The sequence below is a fragment of the Myotis myotis genome, unplaced genomic scaffold (genome assembly GCF_014108235.1).
Source record: "Myotis myotis isolate mMyoMyo1 unplaced genomic scaffold, mMyoMyo1.p scaffold_m19_p_15, whole genome shotgun sequence".
Taxonomy (NCBI): domain Eukaryota; kingdom Metazoa; phylum Chordata; class Mammalia; order Chiroptera; family Vespertilionidae; genus Myotis; species Myotis myotis.
In genome coordinates, this window is record NW_023416319.1 from 23,637,572 (window position 1) to 23,662,997 (window position 25,426).

Genomic DNA, 25,426 nt, shown 5'->3' on the forward strand with positions numbered 1-25,426 from the left:
GCCAAGCCCCCATTGTTCATTGCACACGTGGCAACTGATCAGGGCAGGAACATTGGCATGTTACTGGCGTGGACTGAACAGACCTGGGTTCACGTCCTGGTTTCTGACCAGCTTTGTGACTTGACAAACAGTTGAAGTCTGAGCAGTTTCATAACCTTGTGCGCCTCAGTTTTCTCCTCTGTGAAATGGAGATAATGCCTACCCTGCAGGGTGTGGTAAGGTTTGAGATTATGGCTATAAAGCATTTAACCCAGTGCCTACCACAGAGTAGGCACCATGATTAATTATATCTTTTGGTTCTAGAGCTGCTTTTTTTTTTTTTCCAGATGCTTTTGACCCCTTGTATCTATCAGAGAGGAAATGTCGAGATAAGCCAGAAAGGGTAGAATGTGTTCTGGATTTCTCTTCTAAGGAAAAGGCAGGTGCACGGAATAAGGCTGGTAGAGGCAGGCCCAGGCCTGGGCTGGAGGATAGATCAAGCTCCTTTTTGAGTTTAACTAGTTGTCAGTTCAACAAGGATTATTGACCAAGGGCCAGTAAGAGTGGCAGGGTGGGGTCAAAGAGGCCTCTCTCTGATTGTGCCAGGATTAGGTTGAAGGGGATGTTTATGAAAGGATTTAAGGTGAAGTAGGCCGGAGGCAGGCAGGGAGGCAGTACAATGAATGTCCTCAGAGCACAGTCTGGATTTGACTGGGTTTGAGTCCTGGCTCAGCTGCTTACTAGCCCTGTGACCTTGGGCCAGTTACTTAAATCTCTCCAAGATTTAATAGTTTAATTTATAAAATGGGGATAAAAGTGACCTAACTTGTAGAGTTGTAAGGTAATGCATTTAGCATACTTAGAACAGTGCCAGGCACATATTAAGCACTTGAATAATTTATTAATATATTAAGTCAAGCTGGGGGAAGAAAGAAAGCAGGGCTAATGAGCTGTATAGTGGGGGTGGACTGCCTTTGTGTACCAGTAACTGATAACATCTGTCATTGGTTATATTCAGAGGAAAAGAGTCAATAATGGGATACATTATTTATAAATGTCCTAATACTTCCTGATGTGTTTGTGTGTTAAAAACAAATGAAAAATATGTTTTCCTTATTTTTCCTATATTGGGAAACAAAATGTATGGAAAAAAGATTAAGAAGATTAGTTGCCACCCGTAACCTTTGTTGTGGAAGGGTAAATTGTGGTTAGTTTGTTCTAGTCATAATTTTTGTGGAATTTCACTGCAGAATTTTTAGTTTTTCTATTCTTTCTCTGTTTCTTTCAGGCTTCCTGGTTAATCAGTTATTTCAGCCATGTTTACTACTTGTAAAACGAAAAGGATACAGCAAATAGAAATTGATGAGGCATAGCTAGAATTAATTTTAGTGAGAAATTAAGCCTCTCAGCACGGAAGTTTGTTCAGTTAAAGAAGCCTGGGCACATTCTGTCACGCATTTCACACGTCACACTGCGGAGCACTAGTGGGCCTTGCTAGGTTAGCATCTGCATCCCAGTACCATGACGTGGCATCACAGAAGTCTCTGTGTATTCTCCCTAATATTCCAGTAGCCATCACTGTACAGATGCTTTGCAGTAAATTCTGTCTTTAGCACTGAAGACAGCTATAAAGAGAGAATTATCACCACCCCTATTTTATGGATGAAGATAATCAAGCCTTAAAAATTTGTGCAGAGTGACATGCCAGCATGTGGCAGACCCAGAATTTGAAAATAAGATGTCGGATTTCAGTGTTTGGGCTTTTAAAAACCAGACCACCCATTGTTTCTCTAATTCACAATCCACTGAAAGACTGCAAAGCTGACTTTTGGCAAAGCAGCCAGGCTTGTTTATTTGCTGACGCTGTCCTTCTAGTCCCCTCCCTTATTTAACTGCCCCATTTTACAAATCAGATTCATGAGTGTTAAAGGCTTAGTTAACTTGAAGAATCATCCAGTCTAGTGGCTCTCAAATCTATGCAATCACCCTGGACATTTATTTATTTATTTCATTTTAATTGTGATTAAGTGGGTTTTAGCTGGGGACCAGGAACCTACGTTTAATTTGTTTTACATGTGATTTTGACATTCTGACCGGTTTGGGAACCACTTCAGGTATATGAACCCTCTCCAAACATCCCCTCCAGTTTTCCTGACAGGTAGTCACCTAACATCTGATATTATCTTCTGACAGGAACTCACTACCACCTTAACAGGAAGATCATTTCATCAGTGATTAGATGCAACGCTGTGTTTCTAAAGAGTTTTCATGTAATATCCCAAATGGATTGGATTAATTTCTTGGACAGATTTTTATACTCCTTGGTATTGGCGTTGAGGTCAGATCCAGACTTGCATCATCTCTGAACCTCATCTCCCTCTGTAAAATGAGTATGTTATCTACCTTGAAGATTATACCAAGAATTAAATGAAAAAAAAAAAAAAAAAAAAGAAACTGTCCTGGCTGGAAAGATTCTTGGATTCCTTAAAACAGCCATTTCTTATAGTCCCTTCACTTTAGCAGCCTCTCTTCAAACAGCCCTGTGGGAGGTGTGGATGGGTATGATAGAAGGCTCCTAGACATTTATTATGGGATCATCAGTGCCATAAATAGGTTGTCATTTGCCTCTTCATCAGCACACTTTTTTTTTTTTTCTTAACCTCTGGCTTTTTCTTTGGGCAAAGAATATGATACCTCTTATGGAGAAAGATAAGCCTGCATTTCTGGAAGTTCAGCTTTATTAAGTAATTCAAGTTTCCACTGATAATTTGAACCCAAAAACAAATGATCTCCAGGAAGACCTGAAAAGTAAAGGAAAGGGCCTTCTTAAATTATATAGAGACCAAAATGGAGAACCAAAGAAAATATTCCATGTCTCTTTCTTATCCAACAATAGGAACAGATAACTGATGAGTGTTAAAAGAAAAAATGGCTGGGGGTGGGGGAACACATCAGGAAACTAAGAAATATTGACTACTTGCTCTCTGGCACACACAATGTGCCTAAAATAAACACTAAGTAATTTCAACCTAATTCTAACAGGATCCCATTTTACTAGTGAGAATACTGAGGCCATTGAGAATGACTAAGACAAGCCTTACATCTGGTCACATGACAGGTCCATATTCAAGACACCTAGGACTTGATAGAATGGGAGTTTAAAAAATAATTACAATACACAAATATGTGCTGTTTAAGAAACAGATGTGACTTAGTTTCCGTTGTATTGCATACATTCCTCTGTCAAAGCACTTGTCATACTCTTATTTTAATTGGTTATGTTCCTCTCTGCTAGTTACTTGCAAACAGGGACTAGGCCAGTGGTCGGCAAACTCATTAGTCAACAGAGCCAAATATCTACACTACAACGATTGAAATTTCTTTTGAGAGCCAAATTTTTTAAACTTAAACTATATAGGTAGGTACATTATTATTAACTTAATTAGGGTACTCCTAAGCTGGCCTTTGCTAAAAACTTCCTCAATCTGATTGAGGTATGTTTGCTGAGGTCGACCCCTTCCAACTCTCCCATCCACACTCGTATACTTGTTTTGTAAATCTCCTTCCCGAAAACTGACTTCTGTGCATGGGCCACGAAGTTTCAATCACACTGTACTGCTGGGGTCCCCAAAGGTGTGGACGGAGTCGGTGAAGAAGGAATGACACAGAGACAGCGTTCAGTTGATCAGCAGCCTAGCCAGGATCTCTAGCCAAGTTCTGGTCAGGATCTCCAGCCAGGTTCTGTGTCCATGTTCTCTTGCTAGGTTCTCCAGCCAGGTTCTGTAGCCATGTTCCCTCGCTAGATTCTCCAGCCAGGTTCAGTCACCAGGTTCTAGTCAGGTTCTCTTGCCATGTTCTATCCAGGTTCTGTCTCTAGGTTCTTCAGCCAGGTTCTCTTGCTAGGTTCTGTGTCTAGGTTCTGTGTCCTGTTGTCTTGTTACATCTGTATTTATACCAGTTGATTCCAATCCTATCAATCTCTATTCCAAAGGTTAGGGTGTTTCTTATCTCCATTCCAGGGAGTAAAGATTATGTAGCTTAAGTGTGATTGGTTGTAGTTAAAGTGATTAACTACCTGCCTGGCACTTAGTTAAGGGGTTTTATCCCCTCCCTAACTTCAGGGGAAAAATCCCTACCTGGGGAAACAACCTTTCTCGGAGAGGTGACCTTGGTTAAAACACATAGCGCCAAGAAGGTGAGCAAACATATTAAGAACAGCATGCCATATATGCCAGGTCCCTTGAAACAGCCAGGATGGACCGGCTCCCGGCACTGTATGTGCACGCCCGCACGTGGTATTTTGTGGAAGAACCACACTCAAGGGGCCAAAGAGCTGCATGTGGCTCGCGAGCCGCAGTTTGCCGACCACTAGACTAGGCTACAGCATTTACTGCTGAACTGCCAGGGCCTAGTAGGGCAGTGGCCCTCAACTTGCACATTAAAGGTTTGTAAAGTCTGTGTCCCCCACCCCTACTCCTCATCTATGAGTTGTTGTTGTTCTTTTAAAGAATAGGGTTGCAGAGATAATAGAAATAATGTAGCTCAATCCTCTCATTTGTATAAAGGGAGGAATTTCAGGCACAAACTGGAGCAGTGGATCATAATGTTCCCCAAAGCCCCAGTTGTTTAGAGTTGTTCTAGCACTCTTGCCTCCTGGTTCTTAGGTCAGGGCTCTTCCTAGGACCTGCATGCGTTCATGCTGCATTCATTTATCCAGTAATCCTCTGAGTTCACTGCCAAAATGTCACCTCCCTTTTTGCTTCCCTGGATAGGTATACAGCTAGGCTGTATACCAGAGACCAGAAGAAAACAATTTTCCAATAGTTTAAGACAAACCTGGAAAATGGTCATCGTAGCTGAGGTTTATACCTGTCGTATTATATCGTACTCATCATGTCCTTCTGTTATTCATAGGAGAGGATAAGTGATCATTTGCAAGGCTGGATAAACTGTTCAAGATCCTGAGAATAATCTCTCATTGCTATGGTTTGTTTTGTGTGGTTATTGAGGTGTATGTTTATCTTGCTTTTCTTTAAAAAAAAAAGAAAAAGTATTTTTTTATTGATTTCAGAGAGGAAGGGAGAGGGAGAGAGAGACAGAAACATTAATGATGACAGAGAATCATTGATCAGCTGCCTCTTGCATGCCCCACACTAGGGACTGAATCTGCAACCCAGGTATGTGCCCTGGCTGGCAATTGAACTGTGACCTCCTGGATCATAGGTCAATGATCAACCACTGAGCCACACCAGCCAGGCTGTCTTGCTTTTCTTAAACAAAAACCAACTAAATCTGTTCTCTAGTAATAAATTAGGCCATGGACTGCACTTCCTTTTAGACTCAGACTACTAAAAATAATTGGTAGGTGATGGTCTCCCATGGGCATGAGTGAACTGTGGCAGAACAATTATTTTTCTTCACTTTTTTTGCGTTAGCTTTCTATTTGCAAAATGTTTTTGAATCTAACAGGAAAACACTACCTTGGGTTAAATTTTTTTCATGTGAATGCTTTTCAGAAGGTAATTTTAGTACTTTGGACATGCTGTAATTTTTATAACATATACCGAATGTATAGACCTTATCATATGGACTTTATCAGTAATAAATATGAAAGATATGCAATAAAAATACATTGACGCTACAGTCACTTTTTTGTGGGAAGTAATTTTATGCTTTTCAGGAAAGTAATTTTATACTGAGTTTTTAATTATGGTCTTCCTCCAGAAAAAAACAGCACCTCTGTTCATTTGAGTAGAATCTTCACTTAACGGTGGGTGCAGGGGGTGAAGGGCAGAGGGCAGAACCAATTCATATGACTCTTAACCTTTGAATTTACTTTTTTAATTCACTTGAGAAAAAGTCAGCCTGAAGGAGTGGGACATGTACATAAAAGACGATTAGGGGAAAAGGGTAATAATTTAATTAATTAATGGAAACTTGTATTAAAGGTAATGTTGCCAAGTCATTATTCTTTTTTTAAAATTCCAACATTAATGTAAGTTTAGTGTCCTTTTGAAATAAGCCATTATTCTTAATGCAAAGAATGACTGTGTGTTTATTATTAGAACTATCTGGAACTTTGATTCACGTCATCAGTACATGGCAAGAAGCAAATGCTATGGTATTGATTTTTATGGAGTGATTTTATGTGTTGTCTTATTGTTCTGTGTTTTTATTTTTAGGACCGGAGTAGGCCCTATGACACTTTTAACTTGCACTCGTTGGAGAACTCCTTAATGGATATGATAAGGACTGATCATGAGCCTCTGAAAGGTAAACACTACCCTCCCAGTGGCCCACCAATGAGTTTCGCTGATATAATGTGGAGGAATCATTTTGCAGGTTAGGAATATTCATATGTCCATTCCTTGCTTGGTGTTTTAAACAAAAATCAGCTTTTTAATAATTGTGATTTTGTTTTGTTTTGTTTGTTTGTTTTTTGTTTGTTTTTGTTTGCTTCTGTAAAGCATTGTGGAATGTATTTAAAGTTGATTTTTTTAAAACCTGGGTTCAGCTACCTATGATTTTCAAGGTTGATGGCTTTAATCATAATGTCTGGCAGAAGCATGTGCTGGGCAGCTGAAGTTGCAGTTACGGCATGAGACCAGAAGCCACATTTTCTGGGCTTTGCATTTGGAATCCACAGCCGAACCTGGATAATTCATTTAAATCCAAGCATACTGCAAGGAAATAAGAGATTTAGTCAACTAGTCTCCAAAGACTACTTCAGAAAACTTCATACAAAAGGGTTTCATTTTATTAAAATATAATCAATTTCCTAGTATAGAGAGGTAACACCACACAGACTTGAGAGCAGCCAGCGACCCGTTTGCATTCTCTCAGGCTAAAACATTAAGGAAAATGTCTTAAAATGTGTAAACGTTTTGGCTTAAATATAAGGCAGAAAGTCCCAGCGTCAGCAATATTAGGATTTCCTACTTTTACAACCCATGTAAATTCAGGATAGAGGCTGATGTTACATTCATAATTACAGCTAGTTCTTTTTATGGGTTATAGGAATTTTTAGGGGCCCCAAGGTATTTTTGAATACTGTAATGGAAATTTTCTGTTGAAGTATCTACAGTGCTTGGGTTCAGCGCCTAATATCGGAACACTGTAAAGAGCTGGCCACAGGGATGTCCATCTTGTCCAAACTCTCCTGTCCTCTGGATGGGGAGGAATTTGATCCCCTCTGGTTCTCTGCAGGCTCTTACAGAGGGTAGGAATGACTGTGAACACCTGATAGCCATTTCCTCCAGCCACACCAGGAATCCATTTCATCCTTTTCTTGTCACACTTATGATTTTCTGCTGCGGTCCTCAATTGCCAGTGAAAAGAGAGTAGTTAACAGACTATAAAGAAAAGAAAGGATTTTGAGAAAAGCTATATTTTAAAGCCTTCAGAAGTAGGGAAAAAAAAATCTCTCATTGATTCATTGTTATATTTAGTCACTGTTACCATGTCTGTCTTCAGTTGGGAGATTAGGTACATGGCCATTTAAAGCATATTTCACTTCGAAGTGAGAATGACGTTAAAAAAGAAACCCATGATATTCACAGACTTTTGTGTTTTTAATATCTTCAAAGGCTGCATTTGTCTGCCTTCTCTACCTCGAACAGCTAGAAGTCTCTCCTAACCTAAAATATTCAGCCCTTGTTCTTTATGCGTATTTGTTTTAGCTTAGTCTGTATTCTTTTCATCCAGCAATAAAATGTAAAAGGATATTAGATTACAGCCTGTAAAATAATTTTCCAGAATTTTGTGGATATTGTTTAAGTGGGTGCTATTGTGCCCTGCCTTTTGAGCGTAGCATTATTGAAGTGTGAGGAGGGTACCTCACTACAGTGTAATGTAAATACCTTATTCCAGTTGTGGTGGCCTTTTTAAATATTTCATGTCTAACTGCCTGTGCGTAAATTTTTTCACTACACTTGCAAATGTGAGGTTTCACCTATGCAAGCCTTATGCACTGTACTTATATGTCCTCAGAAATTGGAAGGCATTTAATATGTACTTTTTTACAGCCTCAATAGAGTTGCAACCTCTCAGTTCATCATACCACCCACATTGATTTCCTTATGAGGGGACCACTTCCCATGTTCAGTTACAGCATCGCGTCAGCGTCCTCTGGTGAGGGTGTTTGAGCTTCCTGCTTCCCTTTTCCAGCTGGAAGACTGTTAGGTCTGACTTATGGCATCATGTGTTTGAACCGTATTATTCCTAGTAATATAATTATGATGCTGGTATTTTAAAGGAAAGATTTTAAGTAACGTTTGACTCTTAAAGAGGAGTAAATTATAATAACAAAAAGGTCATTAAAAAAATAAAAGAAACATTGTGATGGCGTAGTCTTTATTTTTCTATTTCCCACATGATAAACATTATCCATGTTTTTATCCGGTCTTTATAATTTATTGATAGGCCTTATACTTTGGATTCTTAGATTGTTCCCAGCTTTTTTTCCTCCATTGTCGGTAATGCTGCCATGGATGAGTTCTTGCACATAGTTTTTTCTCAAGGAAAATTCATAGAGAGGGTCTCTGGGTCAAAAGATATAAACATCTAGTCAGTTAAAAATCAAAATATGTAAGCGTCTAGGTGAATTGCGCTTTAAGAGAAGTGGTGGGCTAGGAGACCTACCCGGTGGCTTCTGGATGAGTCTGTCTAGAAACGCTTCCCTCCACTCCATTCCGTTTTCCCTCTTCTCTCTAGTATCCTCTTCTCCCACTTAAACATGGGAACACTATTTTGAGTATCTCAACACTCAAGTGATAGAGGCCTTGATTTTTTATATGCTTGCTTGTTTTGGTGTTTTCCTCCGAAGCTCAATTTTCTTTAGAAAATAATACATTCTTTCTCATTGTAAGGAATTCAGGTAGTACATAAAAAAACAAAAAGGAAAGTGGAAAAAATCACCTGAGACCTACTACCTAGAGATAACAAAAATTGTTTATTAACATTCTTTCAGACATTTTATATTCTCTATAGAGGAGATGAAATTCCAACTCGGCCTTTCTGACTTTGCAGTCACTCAAACCTGTGTTTGAATTCCGGCTCTGCCTCTAGTTAGCTATTGATCTAGATAAATTAGTTAGCCTCTTTAAAGTCTTAGTGTCCTCATTGTTAAAATAAAGCACCTACTTCACAGAATCAGATCAAGTTTCTGACACCAGAAACCGCTCAAATGGTATCTATAATTTTTTTTTGCTGGCAGTGGTAATGGTATGCCTACAGCCCGGCCTGGGCAATAAATTAAACCTTTATATTCCTACAGTGTTTCCTTCTAGCTAGGTTGCAGCTAAATGCTGAAAGCTTGCAAATGCAAGTTGCCAAGTTTTGTATTTCCCATATGTAAATAATGATTGTCATGATCAAAAACCACCAAAAGGAGAAAGGGAAAGAATCCTCCTAAGTTATGTTGGCTTTCCAAAATTGCATATCTGAATGATGTAAAGAAAGTATAATAAAATAGGATATCACAGTCATGAAAAATAAAGTACCTCATATGTACTTAAAGTGAAGGTGGCGAAAATATGTTCACAGTGATATTTCATCTTAGAAATGTATTGAGTAAGAAATTCCTTTGTTCAATTCTTCTCTTGATTCAGCGGGAAGAAAGGGTTAGTGGGAGAAATGATGAAATAGGAAGTTCAGGAAGTACTAAGATTTCTGCTTCAGTAAAGAGCTTTAACAGTTTTCCAATTTTGTTTATACGTAATACTAGGTCAGCGTTGAAAGTGTTTGTAGGAGATTTTAAAAGACCCATCTCCCCCCTGCCCCCAGTAGTAAAGTAGTAGAGAAAAAGTCAAATTGGTCTTTCTTCACAGCACTCAGGAATGTCTTCTGCAGTGTTGATCAGATCACAGAACCCTATTTAAATAAAACTTAGACTGAATTTTGGCTTCTTAAAGAGCTCAGATTACAGTTCTTGGTTATAACAGAGAAACATTTCATCATTACATTTGCCTCTTACCACATCTTACGTATGACTTTCCCTAATGTTCGTTTGAGATAATGTCTCCAAGAGATGAGAAGGAGAGTTTTGAGATGGGTGATGAACTAATGAAAACGGTTCCTTATTTCTTTTCTAAGTACAAAAGTCCTTGGGGTTGGTCTAGGTATGAGTGAGGCCTGGGTGGGAGGAATTATTCTCTGCCCTCTTTTCTAGTGGACTGAAGGGATATTCAACGCTTCTCATAACTGTGAGGATTAATGGGATTTCTGGAATTGGGAATAAGGGATAAGGGAAGAGGTTCATCCTTATACCCTCCTTACAGTGGTCCACTGACTTGCTGCTAATGATGAGGGTTCATCTAGCCGCTGGGGAACCCCTATGAAAACCCAGGGTCATTAGGTTTGATTAATCATACCCTCCCTTAGAATTAAGATTCAAAGACAAAGTACTGAGAGAGAAGAATAGGGAAATACCAACCACAGTACATTGGGCAGTGGAGGTGACATTGAGAGACAAGATTTTCTCTTCACCATTCATGGAACTGAAATTTGAGAAATGAAAAGAGCAGGTGTCAGTTGAGAACTGATCTTGAAGGGTTTGCTTTTCAAATATATACTCAAACTGGGGAAAAAAATAGCTGTCTTCTGATAATAGTGCTTTAAAATTTAAATTGACAGAAATTTGGAAGGCATAGATGCCACCCCTTTGGTGTTATAGGGCATTTTATTTATTCATTACGATTTATATTCAGTGGCATTTAGCCTTTCACAAAATTGACCCTTTTTGTGGCGTGTTGAGGTTTCCTCGTTTTAGGAAAAGTGCACCTGTCATTACACTTAGTTTGTTCAGAAAAACATACTGTCTCTTCACGAACCTGAATCATTACTCCAGTTCTATTTTGTGTTACCTTCCTTAAGCTCTAGCTTATCTGGTATAAAAGTTAGCAGATTACACAAAGTTTTAGGGCACAGGTTCTAAATTAGAAAAAAAGTGATTGTTCTATACTGGGAGTGAGGGTGGCGGGGGGAGAGACACAATAGATAGAAGTTGAGTGATCTTTTTATAGGTACCTCCCATTAATTTGCCCAATGATCCTTTCAATATAGCAATGTAATCACCTGTGAGGTTGTTTTTTTTCTCCTGAGAATTTTGAAAGAAAAAGACTGAGTACTTTAATCTTGGGTACTACCTCCAGAAATTCCGATTTAATTGTTCCAGAGTATGGCCTGAAATGAGGAAATGTAGGCACGTGCTAAAAATTATCCACTACTGGTATGCAAAGAAGCTAGGATTTGACCTCAGGTCTAAGCTCACAGCTTTTGCTTCTTGGTTCTTTGGAACATATTTAGAATATTATAGTACCAGTCTCTAATCATTTTTCCCTGAAAGGGATTTAAAAGACCATTTTATTGTATTCTTGCATATCATATTATTACATCTTGTGGATACTTTCTCTGAAGGTATATACCTTCAACTTTATAGAGAAGAGTGGTAGGAAACAGAATCCAGTAGAATATTCATTTTGTCTTATAACCTTTTCTAGAACATGGCACTCACATTCTGTTCTGGGAAGGTCTCTTGAAGGACTTGACTTTTTAGAGCAAATGAGGATGATTGCGGGAAGATACAGCAGTTGTTCCCTATCACATAACATATTGCAGAAGTGAAGAGGTGACTTTGCATAATTAAGTATGAATTAATAAAAATTCTAATTTTAATTTTGGACATATAAAAGTACAGCTTTAGTTGGGCTCTGACACTTTGAATAATAGTAGAGATAGTTTTTTAAAAAGAATAACTGTTCTCTTAAATATGAATGTGAATTGAGCTTACGAGACTGATTTTTACAGTCTGAATAACCATATGGAATCCTGTTCTCCAAACTCTCCCTCTATCCCCTCTGACCCCCATTTACCAGGCCCCTTGCAGTGGGAAAAGTGGGACACAGCCTCAGATTTCCACAGCATCATTCAACTCAGCAAAACCAAGTAGGCCTTCCAGTTTTCGAAACCTTATATTTTACACTATACTTAAAAGATAGCTAGCTGACAAGAACAATTTAAAAATAGCAGACCATGGACAGGTGACAAAATGTCACGCTGGCAGCACCAGACTGAATTAACAAAAATCACCAGATGTCACACACTTGATTCTATTTTCACAGCTGATTAAACAGCAGTGTTTGTTGGACAAAAGAAAGGAAAAAGAAATGGCCTCATCTGAATTTGGAATCGGTTTTTCTTTTGCTGTTATATTTTTGTCTTTTCTCCAAAATGCCATAATAACTGTAAGACTTAAGGCATTCAAAATATTAAATAAAAAATAAAATTATAAAATAATCCCCAATTTTAGAAAAGAAACCTTTGGTCATATGCAGTTTCTAAACTGGAAGACTGTAAATCAGAGCGTTAACAGAGCTTGTCTTTGATTGGTGATCTTATTTTCTTTATTTTTCTCTATTGTCTCATTTTTCTCCAACGAAGATATATTGCACTTTATAATCTAAACATGAACTTTTGAAGAGGTAAAGAAAGTAGCTTAAAGAAGCCATAAGTGGTTTTACTAAAAATAATTTGCATTTAGTTGGGAAAAAAATAGATTATTTTTAAATAATTGGTTCTGGTGAGTCTGGCATTGACCCAGAGTTGTTTTTTATAATATATTTTATTGACTATATTGATCCAGAGATCCATGGGTCAAAGAGGCTAACAGAATTAGGGAGGATACCAGGAAAAACAAAAAAGTTTCTGCTTTTTAGCAAGTAGTGATGCCTTTGTCTACAAAACATTGCCCAAGGCTCTTGTTTTTGCTGCATCTTTAGAAAGATTGAATCAGAAGAAATCATTATGAGATGGAGGATGATTAATTAGAAAGCTACCAAGCTTCTTTTCATTTTCATTTTTCCTGGCTGAAAAGTCCTAAAACCTCATGGAAAGCGTCCAAAAAGGATCCAACTTCTGGAGGAGTGCAGAGGGGCATACAGAAACATACAATAACTATTGTTTGATGCAGTGATTGTAAACTACATAATTCTTTTTAAAATGTTTTCTATTGATTTTTAGAGAGAGGAAGGGAGAGGGATGGAGAGATAGAAACATCGATGAGAGAGGAACATCACCGATTGGCTGCCTCCTGCATGCTCCCTATTTGGGATCTAGTCTGCAACCTGGCATGTGCCCTGACCGGGAATCAAACCAGTGACCTCTTGGTTCCTGGGTCAACACTCAACTCAGTCACTGCTGAGCCACATGAGCCAGGCATAAACTACATAATTCTTTACCATTAATGAGCTTAGCACAAGAAATAAAAGAAGTTGAATGAGGATCAGCTAAATTTGGGCTTACTTTGCTTTCTTGATAACCCTTTATTATTCTAGGAATGTTTAGGGAACATACCTAGCTTTTAAGAACCACACTTATCTCTGAATATTCCTTGCTTAAAGAGCAGAGAGACCTTCTCTACATAATATTTCCTGAAGTTTGGATAGGCAGTGATTTTGAACTCTCGTTGCGTTTTTAGGCAGACTTTGCAGTGACTGGGCTATTTACTGTTAAATGTGAATACCTCAGAATATGTGTAAATCATATCTAGTTTTCATGACTGTTAGTATTTGGTGGTAATGAATCCATAGAGTATCTTGGCTATCTGAAAATAATGGAGAGAATATTGATATTGCTAACTAAAATCAGAATGAAATTCTCTCTACTGAGTCAAAGTCTGTTCTGGTGACAAATTTTCCTGTAATAGGCTCTGATCAAGGTGGTGGTAGGAGATAGCACTCCCAGCATATGGTACAGACTATAATTTTTAGGGACTTTAACTTGACTTAGGAGCTGGAAAAACATATGACACATAGATACTGTTAAATTTGTCTTTTAACAATTGGTAGTTTTTGAAACTCCTAATTACTAGCTTTTGGTAAATATGAAAAGATCTTAAAAATTCATTAAAAACAATAAAACAGTCAATTCAGTTAGTAAGAGATGATTTGTTACTAATATGATGATTTTTCTGTAGAAAACATTCAAATATATTATTAAAAAGAATTTTACCATAATATAAATGTTAGCAAAATAGTTTCCACAAAATTGGAGATAGATGTAATATCTTCCTCCGGATAAGGAAGTTTAAAATAATAAAAACTGAAAATAATTTTTTTGGAAAGTTCTTTAATGCTTTATGATAAAATTAGAACAATTTCATCAGAATCCATCAACTGTTGATGATTTTTCCATTCTTAATTACTCTCTCTGTCATACACACATACACACACACATCAATGCAAGCAACTTAAGAGTTTTGTTTTTTCCTTATGCCTTAATATGAAATGACCTTTCACAAATTACTATGATCTGAGGGTCTTTAAGAGATTACGATGGTTTTGATTTCACAAGGAATTCATGATTCCCCCTTTTTAGTTGAGGCAAATACTGTGATTTTTCCCTTTTGGGCCAGAAGAGTTTGATAATGTTGTTTGCCTTCAGTACCCCATAACCGAATTCAATACCAAATGATGACTGGCCTTTTGCAGTTGTGTATAACACTGTATTTGTTGTAAGAGTCCTTATCTCCAGCTTTCTCTGCACCAGTCTCCCCCCAAATGCTGTTGACATTTATTTAAATAATGGTAGTGACCTGAAATTAACATTTTTCTGAGAATTTCATGTTAACTCTTGACACAATTGGACATGAAAACCTAGCAGAGCCAAGTTCGTAGATATTAGCTTTACACAAAAGCATTGTTTCAGTAATGATTTTGTTGCGTGAATTGGTCAAGAAAACTTACTAAGTACATTTTTTTCTCATATAAAACTCTCTCTGTTTCATTTTTGTTTTGAAACACCTCCTTTTCCTAAATAATTAATGAAAAAGCAAATCAAATGTCTACATCTTCCGCTCTTAACCTTGAAGGCTGTTAGTTGAAATATCTGATTTATTCTTGTCACTTTGTCTGTAAAGGACCAGAGAGTAAATATGTTAGGCCTGTGGGCCACATGGTCTCTGTCACACATTATTATTTGTTTTTTAATTTTTGTTTTGTAACCCTTTAAAAATGTAAAAATGATTCTTAGCTCAAGGAGGGGAACAAACACAGGTAGCCAGCCAGTGTGGGCAGAAGTTTGCAACCCCTGTAACTACTATAAGGACAAAGGTCTGAAGGTAAACATTATGCCCGAGGTCATACAACTAATTAGTGATAGGGGCAGCAATAAGAACCCCAGGTTTTTAGCTAGTCATTGTTCCCCAATTCATTATATAAACTTTACCATCTTCCAGTTGCCATTCTGGTAATTGTTGCATTTTTGAGTCACTATGAGAACTTTATCTTTTTATTCCTCCTTAGCTTCAAGTTTATATAGTTCTTGAATTCATTATTTTTCTGCTTGAATTTGAAGGGCACTGTGAATGGTTGTTTAAATAAAATGCTTAATTCAGGGAGTTGGCATGTTTAAATCGGAATGCAGAGATGTATTAAAATTTCAGAAGATTATAATGGGAGCTTATTGTTTTGTTTTGTTTTATTTGTTGTTATTGAGACTTTGGCTTTGTTTTAAAATTGTTCATGTCTATATTTTATGACTTGATTTAAAAACTTTTGTGATCGCTATGGCCTTTGATAGCATTGTTTGTTGTCGATTAATTTGTTTTAGCTTTTTGTAATGTTCGTATTTTACAATGTTTTGAAATGATTATATTAAGCATTATTTTCTTTGTGCTTAAAATAAAATTATTTTATTTTTTAGGACGCATGGGAATAAATTTCCATCATCCAGGAACAGATAATATAATGGCACTTAACAGTAAGTCTTCATGTGAAATATCCTATAAAATTAGCAGTCAGGTTTACAGCATGTTATTTACATGTTTTTTTCTTTTTAATAATTTTTTTTATTTTTCTATTATAGTTGACATACAGTATTCTATTCGTTTCAGGTGTACACCCCAGTGATTAGACATTATATAACTGACTAAGTAATGATTTATTGGGATATTTCCACTTTTTAATTGTTTATTACATTTCAACATTTCAATGAGTAAAATGTAGACCATTATTTTATACTAGTGGTTCTGAAGGTGTGGTCCCTGGAGCATCAGCATCCTTTGGGAACTTATTAAAAATGTCGAATCTCAAGTCCCACTCCAGACCTGCTGAATCATAAACTTTACAGATGGGGCCCAGAAATCTGTGTATTAACAAGTCCTGTAGGTTATTGTGATGGAGGCTAAAGTTTGGGAATGGCTACAGTGTGCCAGGGGTTGACAAACTGCAGCCCTGTGAGCCCACTGCCTACTTTTGTAAAGATCTTTATTGAAACGCAGCCACTCCCATTCCTTTATGGATTGTCTTGTGGCTACTGTTGTGTTACAAAGGTAGAGCCCAAAAAGCCTAAACTGTTTTCTATCTGGTCCTTTACAGAGAACTTAGCTGACCCCTGCTGCATACCATGGGGGTAGAGTAAGGAAAGAGGAGGAGGAAAGGAGGGAGGTGAAGGGACAGAGGGGAGGAGTGGGTTAGATAATGTGAAGGACTAAGTCAACTTATTTATGCATAATTCAGAATTTTCTCATTTTGGTAGGTAGCCACAGTTCAAACTGGACATCCCATTAATAGAGTTTACGTAGTATACAGGTGTCAACAGCTTTTTAGGTTAGAAATATTTTTGTCAGTAATAATTATTGGATTGAATTCTGGAGCATCAAAACCTTGTTAACCAGAAAGTCATTGTATTAGTTAATCCTAGAAGAAATTTCTGGCTGGCATCAATTCTCCTCCCAAGTGTCTATGGACCAAATAAATACTTTGAAGAAGACATCATATTCTCAATCCTGACTTGATGAGAGAGACAGGTATCCTGGTGAGCATTCTCACTTCTCAGTACTACTTCCTAAGTGTGAATGGGCTAATTCCCCATTCTTTGGTGTTCCTAGTACATTCTTTTCCTCTGAGAATTACCACTGCTGAGGTCATCTAAACTGAAATTATCAGTTGTCAGAAGGACCTATACAGCCATTGATTTTAAGTTTTCTCCTCTATCAAATGAGTGATATCAGGTTGTCCACTCTTATCCTTTCAGATATACAAGCTAACTTCTGATACACCTGGTGGACATCGTAGTTAAGTCTAGGGTTGTGTACAATATGGCCCCTTTCCCCCTTGAGTAGGGATGTTAAAATGCCAGTGGAGTTCCTTAGGGCAGATTTCAGGTTATCTCTAAAATATATATTTCATTTTTCTTTTGCCTCCAACATGCAGTCTACCTCCTAGTGAGCTCTGCAGAGAACCCATGACAGTGCTTGACAGTGCGGTTCTCATTCACTGTGCGCACATTTTGTTCTAAAGAGCTAGTATCCCCTTTTTGAGGGTCTTAGAAACAATAAAAATTTACTCCAGAGTATTCACCTCTATGTTCTAATTTCTAAAAGAACGGTCACTTTACATTCAGATTGTGCTACCTCTAATTTTTTTTCTAGATGTAGGTACATTGGGGTGAAGATGAATAGGCACGCTTAACTTGCTGAGCTTCTGCGATTTTGTGAAAGTTTGTGAAAACCCTTCAGCCAGGTGGTTAGATGTAGAGTCGAATGTAAAAGGAAAGAACAGCATGGTAGTGTGTCTGCCTGAAGGAGTGAGTGTGCATTTGAGGAAAGATTGAATCTGACTTAATGTGAGTTCTCTTTTGCAAGAGGGAGAGGATATAATTTTTTATTTTCTGTGTAAAGTAAAAATGAAGCTAGAAGACATTTTTCTTTCTAAAAGGTTGGTTTTGATACTTTGTTTAGATTCTCTTTAATTCTCTGCTTTTAAAGAAGAGATTTTGCTTATGTTCTTTCCACTTGGTGCATGTTACTTAAATTGCCCCCTTTAGCCTCTAAATGTTCTCATCTTTAAGAAAAGGGGACTGAAATTAGGTCATCTTAATGGTTGCTTTCATGCAGAAGATTCTATGATTCTGTAATATATATTAAAACATCAAAAGGGTCACTCTGGCTGGTGTGGCTCTGTTGGTTGAGCACCATCTGTGCACCGAAGGGGTTGCCGGTTTGATTCCTGATCAGGACACATGCTCTGGTAGGAGCCAATTGATGTTTCTTTTTCTCTCTCCCTATCCCTCTAAAACATTTTTTAAGAATCTTTTTAAAAAAGCTCTTTGATTCATTTTCCTTTGCCATTGGGCTACTTTGATAGGAAAGTTGAAAATGATGCTCATTCATCTCATCTTTATTGTAATCTTGTTTAAAACATGGCAGTGTTTTCATTTTCTAAAAAGGGTAAAGGAACTTGCTGTCATGCAGCCAGCAAATCGTCATCTGTGGCTTGGACACACACACTTTATTCTGCCAGTCAGCCTCTTAATCCAGTGTGATTTCTACTCTTGGGTTTTCCCTGAAAGATCACTCAAGTTGCATTTAGCTCCTTTATAAGAGTTAGCTAAAGAATACTTTATTGATCTTGGAGAATTAGTGCACCTCCAAAAGGATCAGTTTTACTTTCAGAACATAGTCTTCCTTGTTAGTGGCGGGAATTTTAACCATACTTCCAACGAGGCCTCTAGTCAGTGCAGACTGGGAGTCTGCTTTCCAGGACTTGGTATGCTCAGGATCCCTAGGTAAACTGAAGTAGATGAAACTTTGCTTTCTTTTCTTTGTTGCTCTTCCCACACAGATACCTTTGATAACTGCGTAAGTTTTTTTCTTCAGCCTAGTATAGTGGAAATAATGCAGTTTGGGGGAGGAAGGGCAAACAGATCTGGGTTTAAATCCTTGATCCATTACTGATTTGCTACCTGGGCAGCTTACCTGGTTTTTAATTTAAAATGAATATATTCCTGGAGAGTATTATACTAAATGAAATAAGCCAGTCAGAGAAAGATAAGTATCACATGATCTCACTTATATGTGGAATCTAAAAATACCTATTAAAACACTAATTTTAATTCATAAAATAACAACTTTAAGTATAATGATGAATAAAAAACTAATGCTATGGTAGTAATAATGAAATGAAATAAAATTTGATTGCAAAGTTATTTTTCATTCATCTTAGATGATGCTACTAAAAGCAAACACTTAGAGAATGAAGTTTGTGGAAACTCTAAAGAAATTTCTGGGTACTTTCAAGGACTTGATAGGTTGAAATACTGGCTCTTCAATGTTGGGATTTAAGAGTAAAGGCTTTCAAATGTCTGTCAACTGGTGTATTACTTTACTGGGGCTGCCCTAACAAAACAGAAGTTTATTTTCTCATAGTTTTGGAGGCTGAAAGTCCAAGGACAAGGTAGCAGCAGGGTCGGTTTCTCCTGAGGCCTCTCTCATTGGCTGGCAGATGGATGCCTTCTTTCTTGACCCTCACATGACTTTTCTCTGTGCAGTCCCAGTATCTCCTTTTCTTATAAGAACACAAGTCCTATTGGATCAGGGCCTTACCCTTATGACCTCATTAACCTTAATTCTTTAAAGACCTTCTCTTCAAAAACAGTCACATTGGGAGTGTATAAATTTTGGGGGGGACATATTTCATTTCATAACCACTGGGGAATGGGTAAACTGGTATTTCCATACTAGTACTATGGAATACTACTCAGCAATAAAAAGAAAAGAAATATTGCCCTGGCCAGCGTGCTCGCTCAGTGGTTAGAACATTGCAGGTTCAATGTCCAGTCAAGGGCACGTACCTGGGTTGCAGGTCAGTCCCCGACCTCAGTCAGGGTGCATGTGAGAGGCAACCAATTGAGGTGTCTCTCACATTGATCTTTCTCTCCATACTCCTTCCCCCACCTCCCTGCCAGTCTCTCTAAAAATTAATGGAAAAAGTATCCTTGCGTGAGGATTAACAAAAAAGAAAAAAATATTAACACAGGCAACATCATGGATAAATCTCAAAAATACTGTGTGCTACATAAAGGAAGCCAAACACATTTATTCCATTAATGTGAAGTTGTCAAAAGGGTACACAAACTATAGTACAGAAAGCAAATTAATGGTTGCCAGGGGCCATGGGTTCAACAGCAAAAGGGCATAAGGACATTTTTTAGGGAGATGAACTGTTCTATATCTTGATTATAATGGTAGTGGTTACCTCACTGTATTATTACCAAAATTGATCAAACTGTACACTTAGAGTGGTTGGATTTTATTGAATATAAATAATACCTCAACTTAAAGGGAAAAAAGAATAAATGCGGTGGAGCCAGTGTTGACCTGGACTCAGTCCCAGCTTTGCTGTTTTAGTAGCTGAGTAACCTGGTCCCAGTCACCTTCCTGGGCCTCAGTGTGTCCATCTGGAAATGTATATTATGGTAGTTGCTTTGCAATTAGAATAGATTTGGTTAACATTTAGCATGCAGTGCCTGGAGCGTGGTAAATCATCAATAGGTTATTACATTTTACTTCATGCTATTTCTTCTCTTTTGTAAAGTATGTCAGTAACACTAGTATTATTTACTGTTTAGTGTTACTTTCTAGGCTTGCAAATGAAATGGAAAGATTTTTCTGAGAAAAATATGAAAAGTCAAAGAGAGAATGGTAGGAAGAAGGGGCTTTAAAACATCCAAACACTTTATGTAAATGTAGCAGGTGAAAATGTACCCCATCCCTTCAAGCATCATTTTTACCTGCTAAGTTCATGTTGTTTATAGAGAAGTTGATCTTTCAAATTACAGTGTGCCAGATTGAGAATCACTCCCCTAAAACTATGTTACCTACCACTATAAAGACAAAGATAGAAGAGGAGCATTTATGAGATAAACTCCCATCATTCCTGCTCTTTGGGAATTTACAATCTAATTAGGGAAAAGGGGACATTCTTTTAGTAACTTTAAGATCTTTAACTCATCTTTTGGTGGAATTTTTTGCATGACTAATAAATACTTAGATGGAAGCTGGACAGGGGCCATTAGATGTTTGAATAGAATTTAATTTTGCTTACTGAAGTGGAATTCAAAAAATAAGTTTGCAAGGTGTTTTTAAGAAACTGATTTTATTGCAAGGAAAGAAATAAACAATTTTTTTCTACAGTTGACTTTTACTAGTCCTGACAGATATTTCCAGGCCAGTTAATAAAATGTTATATTAAGTTCTTGTATCTTGTTCATCTGGTTTTCATCAATTCAGCTTCCCAGGGACTCTGCTTAAGTTCCTGGAAAATAGTGCATGCTCTCCTGATCCACAACAGAATGGAGATCTCAGTCTCCCCACGACCCCTTGTCTTTGAGCCTTTATAGTGGAACCTGTATATAATGTTACTTTGCTTAGAGAAACTTAAGCAAATTTGGGTGAATCCATGTAGTTGAAGAATTACTTTAGATTTTTAAATCAGATCATAACATGCCCTTGGGAAATCCTGTGTATGAGTGCAGCTATTTTAAACCAATTACGGGCCAAGTCATAAGGAGTAACAGATGATCCCTTTACAGCGTTTTCTCGTATGGCTAACAAGGCACCGTTCCATTAACGTGAGAGTGCCATTCACAATGTACTAGTCATTGATCATGTAAACTTATTTTAGAATAACTCTGACCTATCCCACTGCCAACTGCCTGGACCTCTATATATATACAGGGTATGGCAAAAGTAGGTTTACAGTTGTTCATATGGAAAAATAATTATACAAGAATAAACTCTGTATTTCGTGTGCTCACAACTGTAAACTTACTTTCACTCCACTCTGTATATGTATTTTTATACTTTTCCAACAAGTTTTTATTATTAGTTAAGCTATACTTCAGGACCCCAGGGTGGGATGTATCCAGGTCCCCCTTCACCTCCCTGGGAGAAGGTTGGAGGGCAGAGGACAGGTGGGTGTAGCCAGCTCAGATCTTCCCAGGGAACATGCTTTCTGCCTGGTGCAGAGGGACTTGTACACACACTGGTACCATTTGCACACGGAGACATCACCCCCTTCAGTGGTCATTGCCTTCTCACAGCAGTGCAAGTCCAGGTAGTTCTGCCAGCAGTTCCTGCTCTGGTTCTAGTTGGGGAAGCGGTTGTCAAGGGGCAGTCTGGTAGTTCTTGGTTCTGGTCTTGATGTCTTCTGCCTGTTGCTGACTCCTAAAGGTGCCCCTGAAGCAGCTCGTAGCTTAATGTGACCTTCAGCAAAGACACCTCCATCTTGCTGTTTATATTTATTTTGATGGATTAGAAATGATTCTTTACTTTTCTTTTTCAATTTTGGATTATTCAGGTTTATGATTCAAAGACTACAAAAATGGTAGCATGTCCCAGTGAACCATTCTAAAATATTTGTAATGTTTTTATTTTTTTATTGGAGTATAATCTACATACCAAACAATGCACAGATCATAGCTTGATGTGTTATCACAAATTAAACACAGCCCTCTAACCAGAACTTAGATCAAGACCAAAACATTACCAATACCACAGAACCCCTCTTAGACTCCCTTCCAGTGAATACTTCCCTGGCCAAGGGGAACCACTACTTTTGACTCCTAAAAATTCAATGTAATTTTATGAGGTGCAAAATTATTTAATACATATGAAATGATAAAAGAATTTTATCTGTAATGGCTATGATGATTGATAACCAAGAATGAAAGGTCTTAGAGGAAGTAGATATGACTTTTAAAGTATATCAGATCTTATTATATCTGATATAAATCAACACTAGCATAGAATATGTCATGTAGATGAAACTAGTCACATTACCCCCTCTTTCGCCTATGTGGGGTTGTTTTGTGCTGGCTCATTTAAATTTATATGTTCAATATTCTTCTTGTTTAAAATTCCTATTTGCTCTCATGGGAAAGCACTGCCTTTGTGCTCGCTCCCAAGTTTCTCTACTTGGTGTTCATGTCATTACCTCTCCCTTAGGGAAGCGTTTGAATCTAATTAGTCTATTTGCAAATGGCCCTCATATGAGCACATTTTTAATCACCAACAGGGTTGGCCTACATTCTAAAGGCCATCAAGGCATGCGTTCCTCCCTCCCTCGGTTGCATACTCAGCTAACAAACCGTATTTGTTGAATACCAGCTTGGTATAGAGCATTCTACCAGGTTCATTAGAAGATATTAAAAGGAGTAGACGACATCAACCTTGCTCTCTAGGAATTTAACAGTACAGTGTGGTGTTTAAACCTGTGGAATCTGGAGCCAGACTGCTTAGATTTATATTCCAAGTTCACCACTTCCTAGCTGTGTGATTTTAGGTGAGATACTTAATACTGTGTCCCATTTTCCTCATTTGAGAGAAGAGTCTAAGAATACTTATGTCATAAAATCATGGGGAATATTGTTAATATGTGTCAAGCATTTTGAACTGTTCCTGGCACACAGTAAGTACCTCATTAAATTTTAGCTGCTATAATAATCATCATCATAGAGATCATAGATAAAACACTGAAATTAGAACCAAGGTAGCACATAATTAAATTCCATTATGAATGAAGAAAGCAAGTTGAAGCATCTGAGATTACTGAATTGGCTGCCTATTCCATATGCCATCTTGCCTCCATGATACAAGGCAAGGACTCACTCTGTGAGTCCCTAGGCTGACATGAATCCATTTATTGTCCTTGATTAGAATAGAAAAAGCAAAGAATATATAAAAATCATATTTAAGGAAGTTTTGATTAAAACTCCCCAGTATGTCTTTTCCAAATCTTCCCCACTCCCCAATTCAGGGTGCTCTTTCTGTCCCCACACCAGTCTGGATCTGTTCACTGGATCTGTTTCTATTACTGAATATTTAGCAGATAAAGACTTGACTGATCAGCATTCTCATTTGTCCTTTAGGTCTGATGAGTCATTTGTACCTTAGTATTGTAATCATATTCTTTTTCATTGAGTATCTGGTTAGAAATTAGATATAATGAAAGAATGGAAATTTGTTGTTTGGAAGAGAAATGAGTAATTTTGACATACAGAATGCTTTATTTTTTTCTCTAAGTAGAGGTTTTGCAGTGGGGGTGTTGGGTAGCATGACATCATTGGGAATGGGGGAAGGGACAAAAAAATAAGTGGTAGGATGTCAAAACCTATTTAATCTCTTTTGAATGTTATCTGTTATTGTTAATTCATTCATATTATTATAAATGAAGTAGGCTTTTCAGGAGGCCAACCTAAGAAACTAACTACCATTTATTATACATTCTATGGGAAGATGAATTCCAGCTTCCAAAAAATGAAAAGTGTAAAAGTTAAAAAAAAATTTTGGGGGGGAATGCATTTCCTTTGTAAGTGATGTAAACAGTAACTGTTTTGTAAGTGCAAGAAAGATTTTTTTAAAAAATTGAACATTATAGTGAGAGAAGGAGTTAGGGAGGAAGTAGAGCTTGAACTGGGGAAGCATGAGTATGTCTGAAGAAAAGTGAAAACTTACAGAAGATGAGACGGGCCAATTGGTATTTTAAATTTCTAGCTGCAAAGTCTGAATTCTTTCCCTAGGAGGGAAATAGTTTTCTTTATTACTGTCTTATATATACTGCAAATACAACCCCAGATTATCCTTGTTTCTTGGTTGTAAGCTATTATGACACTCCATGATTTAAAAAATTGATTAAAGCCTGACTGATTTGGCTCAGTGGATAGAGCGTTGGCCTGCGGACTCAAAGGTCCCAGGTTTGATTCCGGTCAAGGGCATATACCTTGGTTGCAGGCACATCCCCAGTGGGAGGTGTGCAGGAGGCAGCTGATCGATGTTTCTCTCTCATCGATGTTTCTAACTCTCTATCTCCCTTCCTCTCTGTAAAAAAATCAATAAAATATATTTTAAAAAATTGATTAAAGATTTCATTTATTTTTTATAGAACCTGGGGTTGTCAATTTGAGAAACTTTCCACTTTGAAAATAATTTTAGATAACAGTATCTCCTATCAATTTATGTATGATACCACAGTCTCGCTCTATTAAACACCGTAACAGTGCATTCTGTGGGCCTTGAGGTTTAAGGAAGATAATCTTCAAAGTACTCTATTCTTCAGCATGACCTGGGGTATACCCAGTACACTAATCCCTTTCTACTCTTCCAGTTCACTTTCTAGATGACAAATACAATGTTTTCCCCTCATCTATGATACTGTATGGAAAGTATGGGGAGACCAAGAGAAACTTGGTCACTGAAAATTTTATAGAAACATCTGTAAAGTAAGAGTTAATTTTGTGTAAAATTTCTATATAGTTTTCAGGAGACTCTCTGAAGTGTGTGTGTGTGTAGAAATTCAGAATGACCACCAGTGAAAATTTTTTAGGTGATGTCTGATGGTAATAATATATAGTATAAATGAATATGTATAAATTAGGAAAAAATTTTAAAGAACTCTATCTATATCTGATATAGATAATGGGACACAATGTAAATCTTTATGAATCGTGTGAAACTTAACCACCTAGTGTGTCTTTTCAAATGGCTGCCATGTCCAGTTGAACCCCTCCCCCCCCCCTTTTTTTTTTGCTGGTGAACACTTTTATTTTTATTGTATTTTTTCCTTTTTAGGGGTTGCTATTCTTTTTTTCTTGTTTTTTTAATCTTTATTGT

At 37.4% G+C, this 25,426-nt stretch overlaps 1 protein-coding gene across 12 annotated transcripts in view; it reads left to right on the forward strand.

Moving 5' to 3' along the window:
• CPEB3 (cytoplasmic polyadenylation element binding protein 3) overlaps positions 1 to 25,426 on the forward strand; it is a 181,726-nt gene that overhangs the window by 68,781 nt on the left and 87,519 nt on the right. For 10 of the 12 annotated variants that reach the window (XR_004972187.1, XM_036336608.1, XM_036336607.1 and 7 more), the window contains 2 exons: positions 6,162 to 6,321; positions 15,679 to 15,735. Coding sequence is in view for 11 of the 12 variants with exons in the window: in XM_036336608.1 (XP_036192501.1) it covers positions 6,162 to 6,321; positions 15,679 to 15,735 (217 nt within the window). In the remaining variant the exon portion in view is untranslated. The remainder of the gene's footprint in view (positions 1 to 6,161; positions 6,322 to 15,678; positions 15,736 to 25,426) is intronic. The other 2 variants (XM_036336602.1, XM_036336603.1) reach the window with 1 other exon arrangement.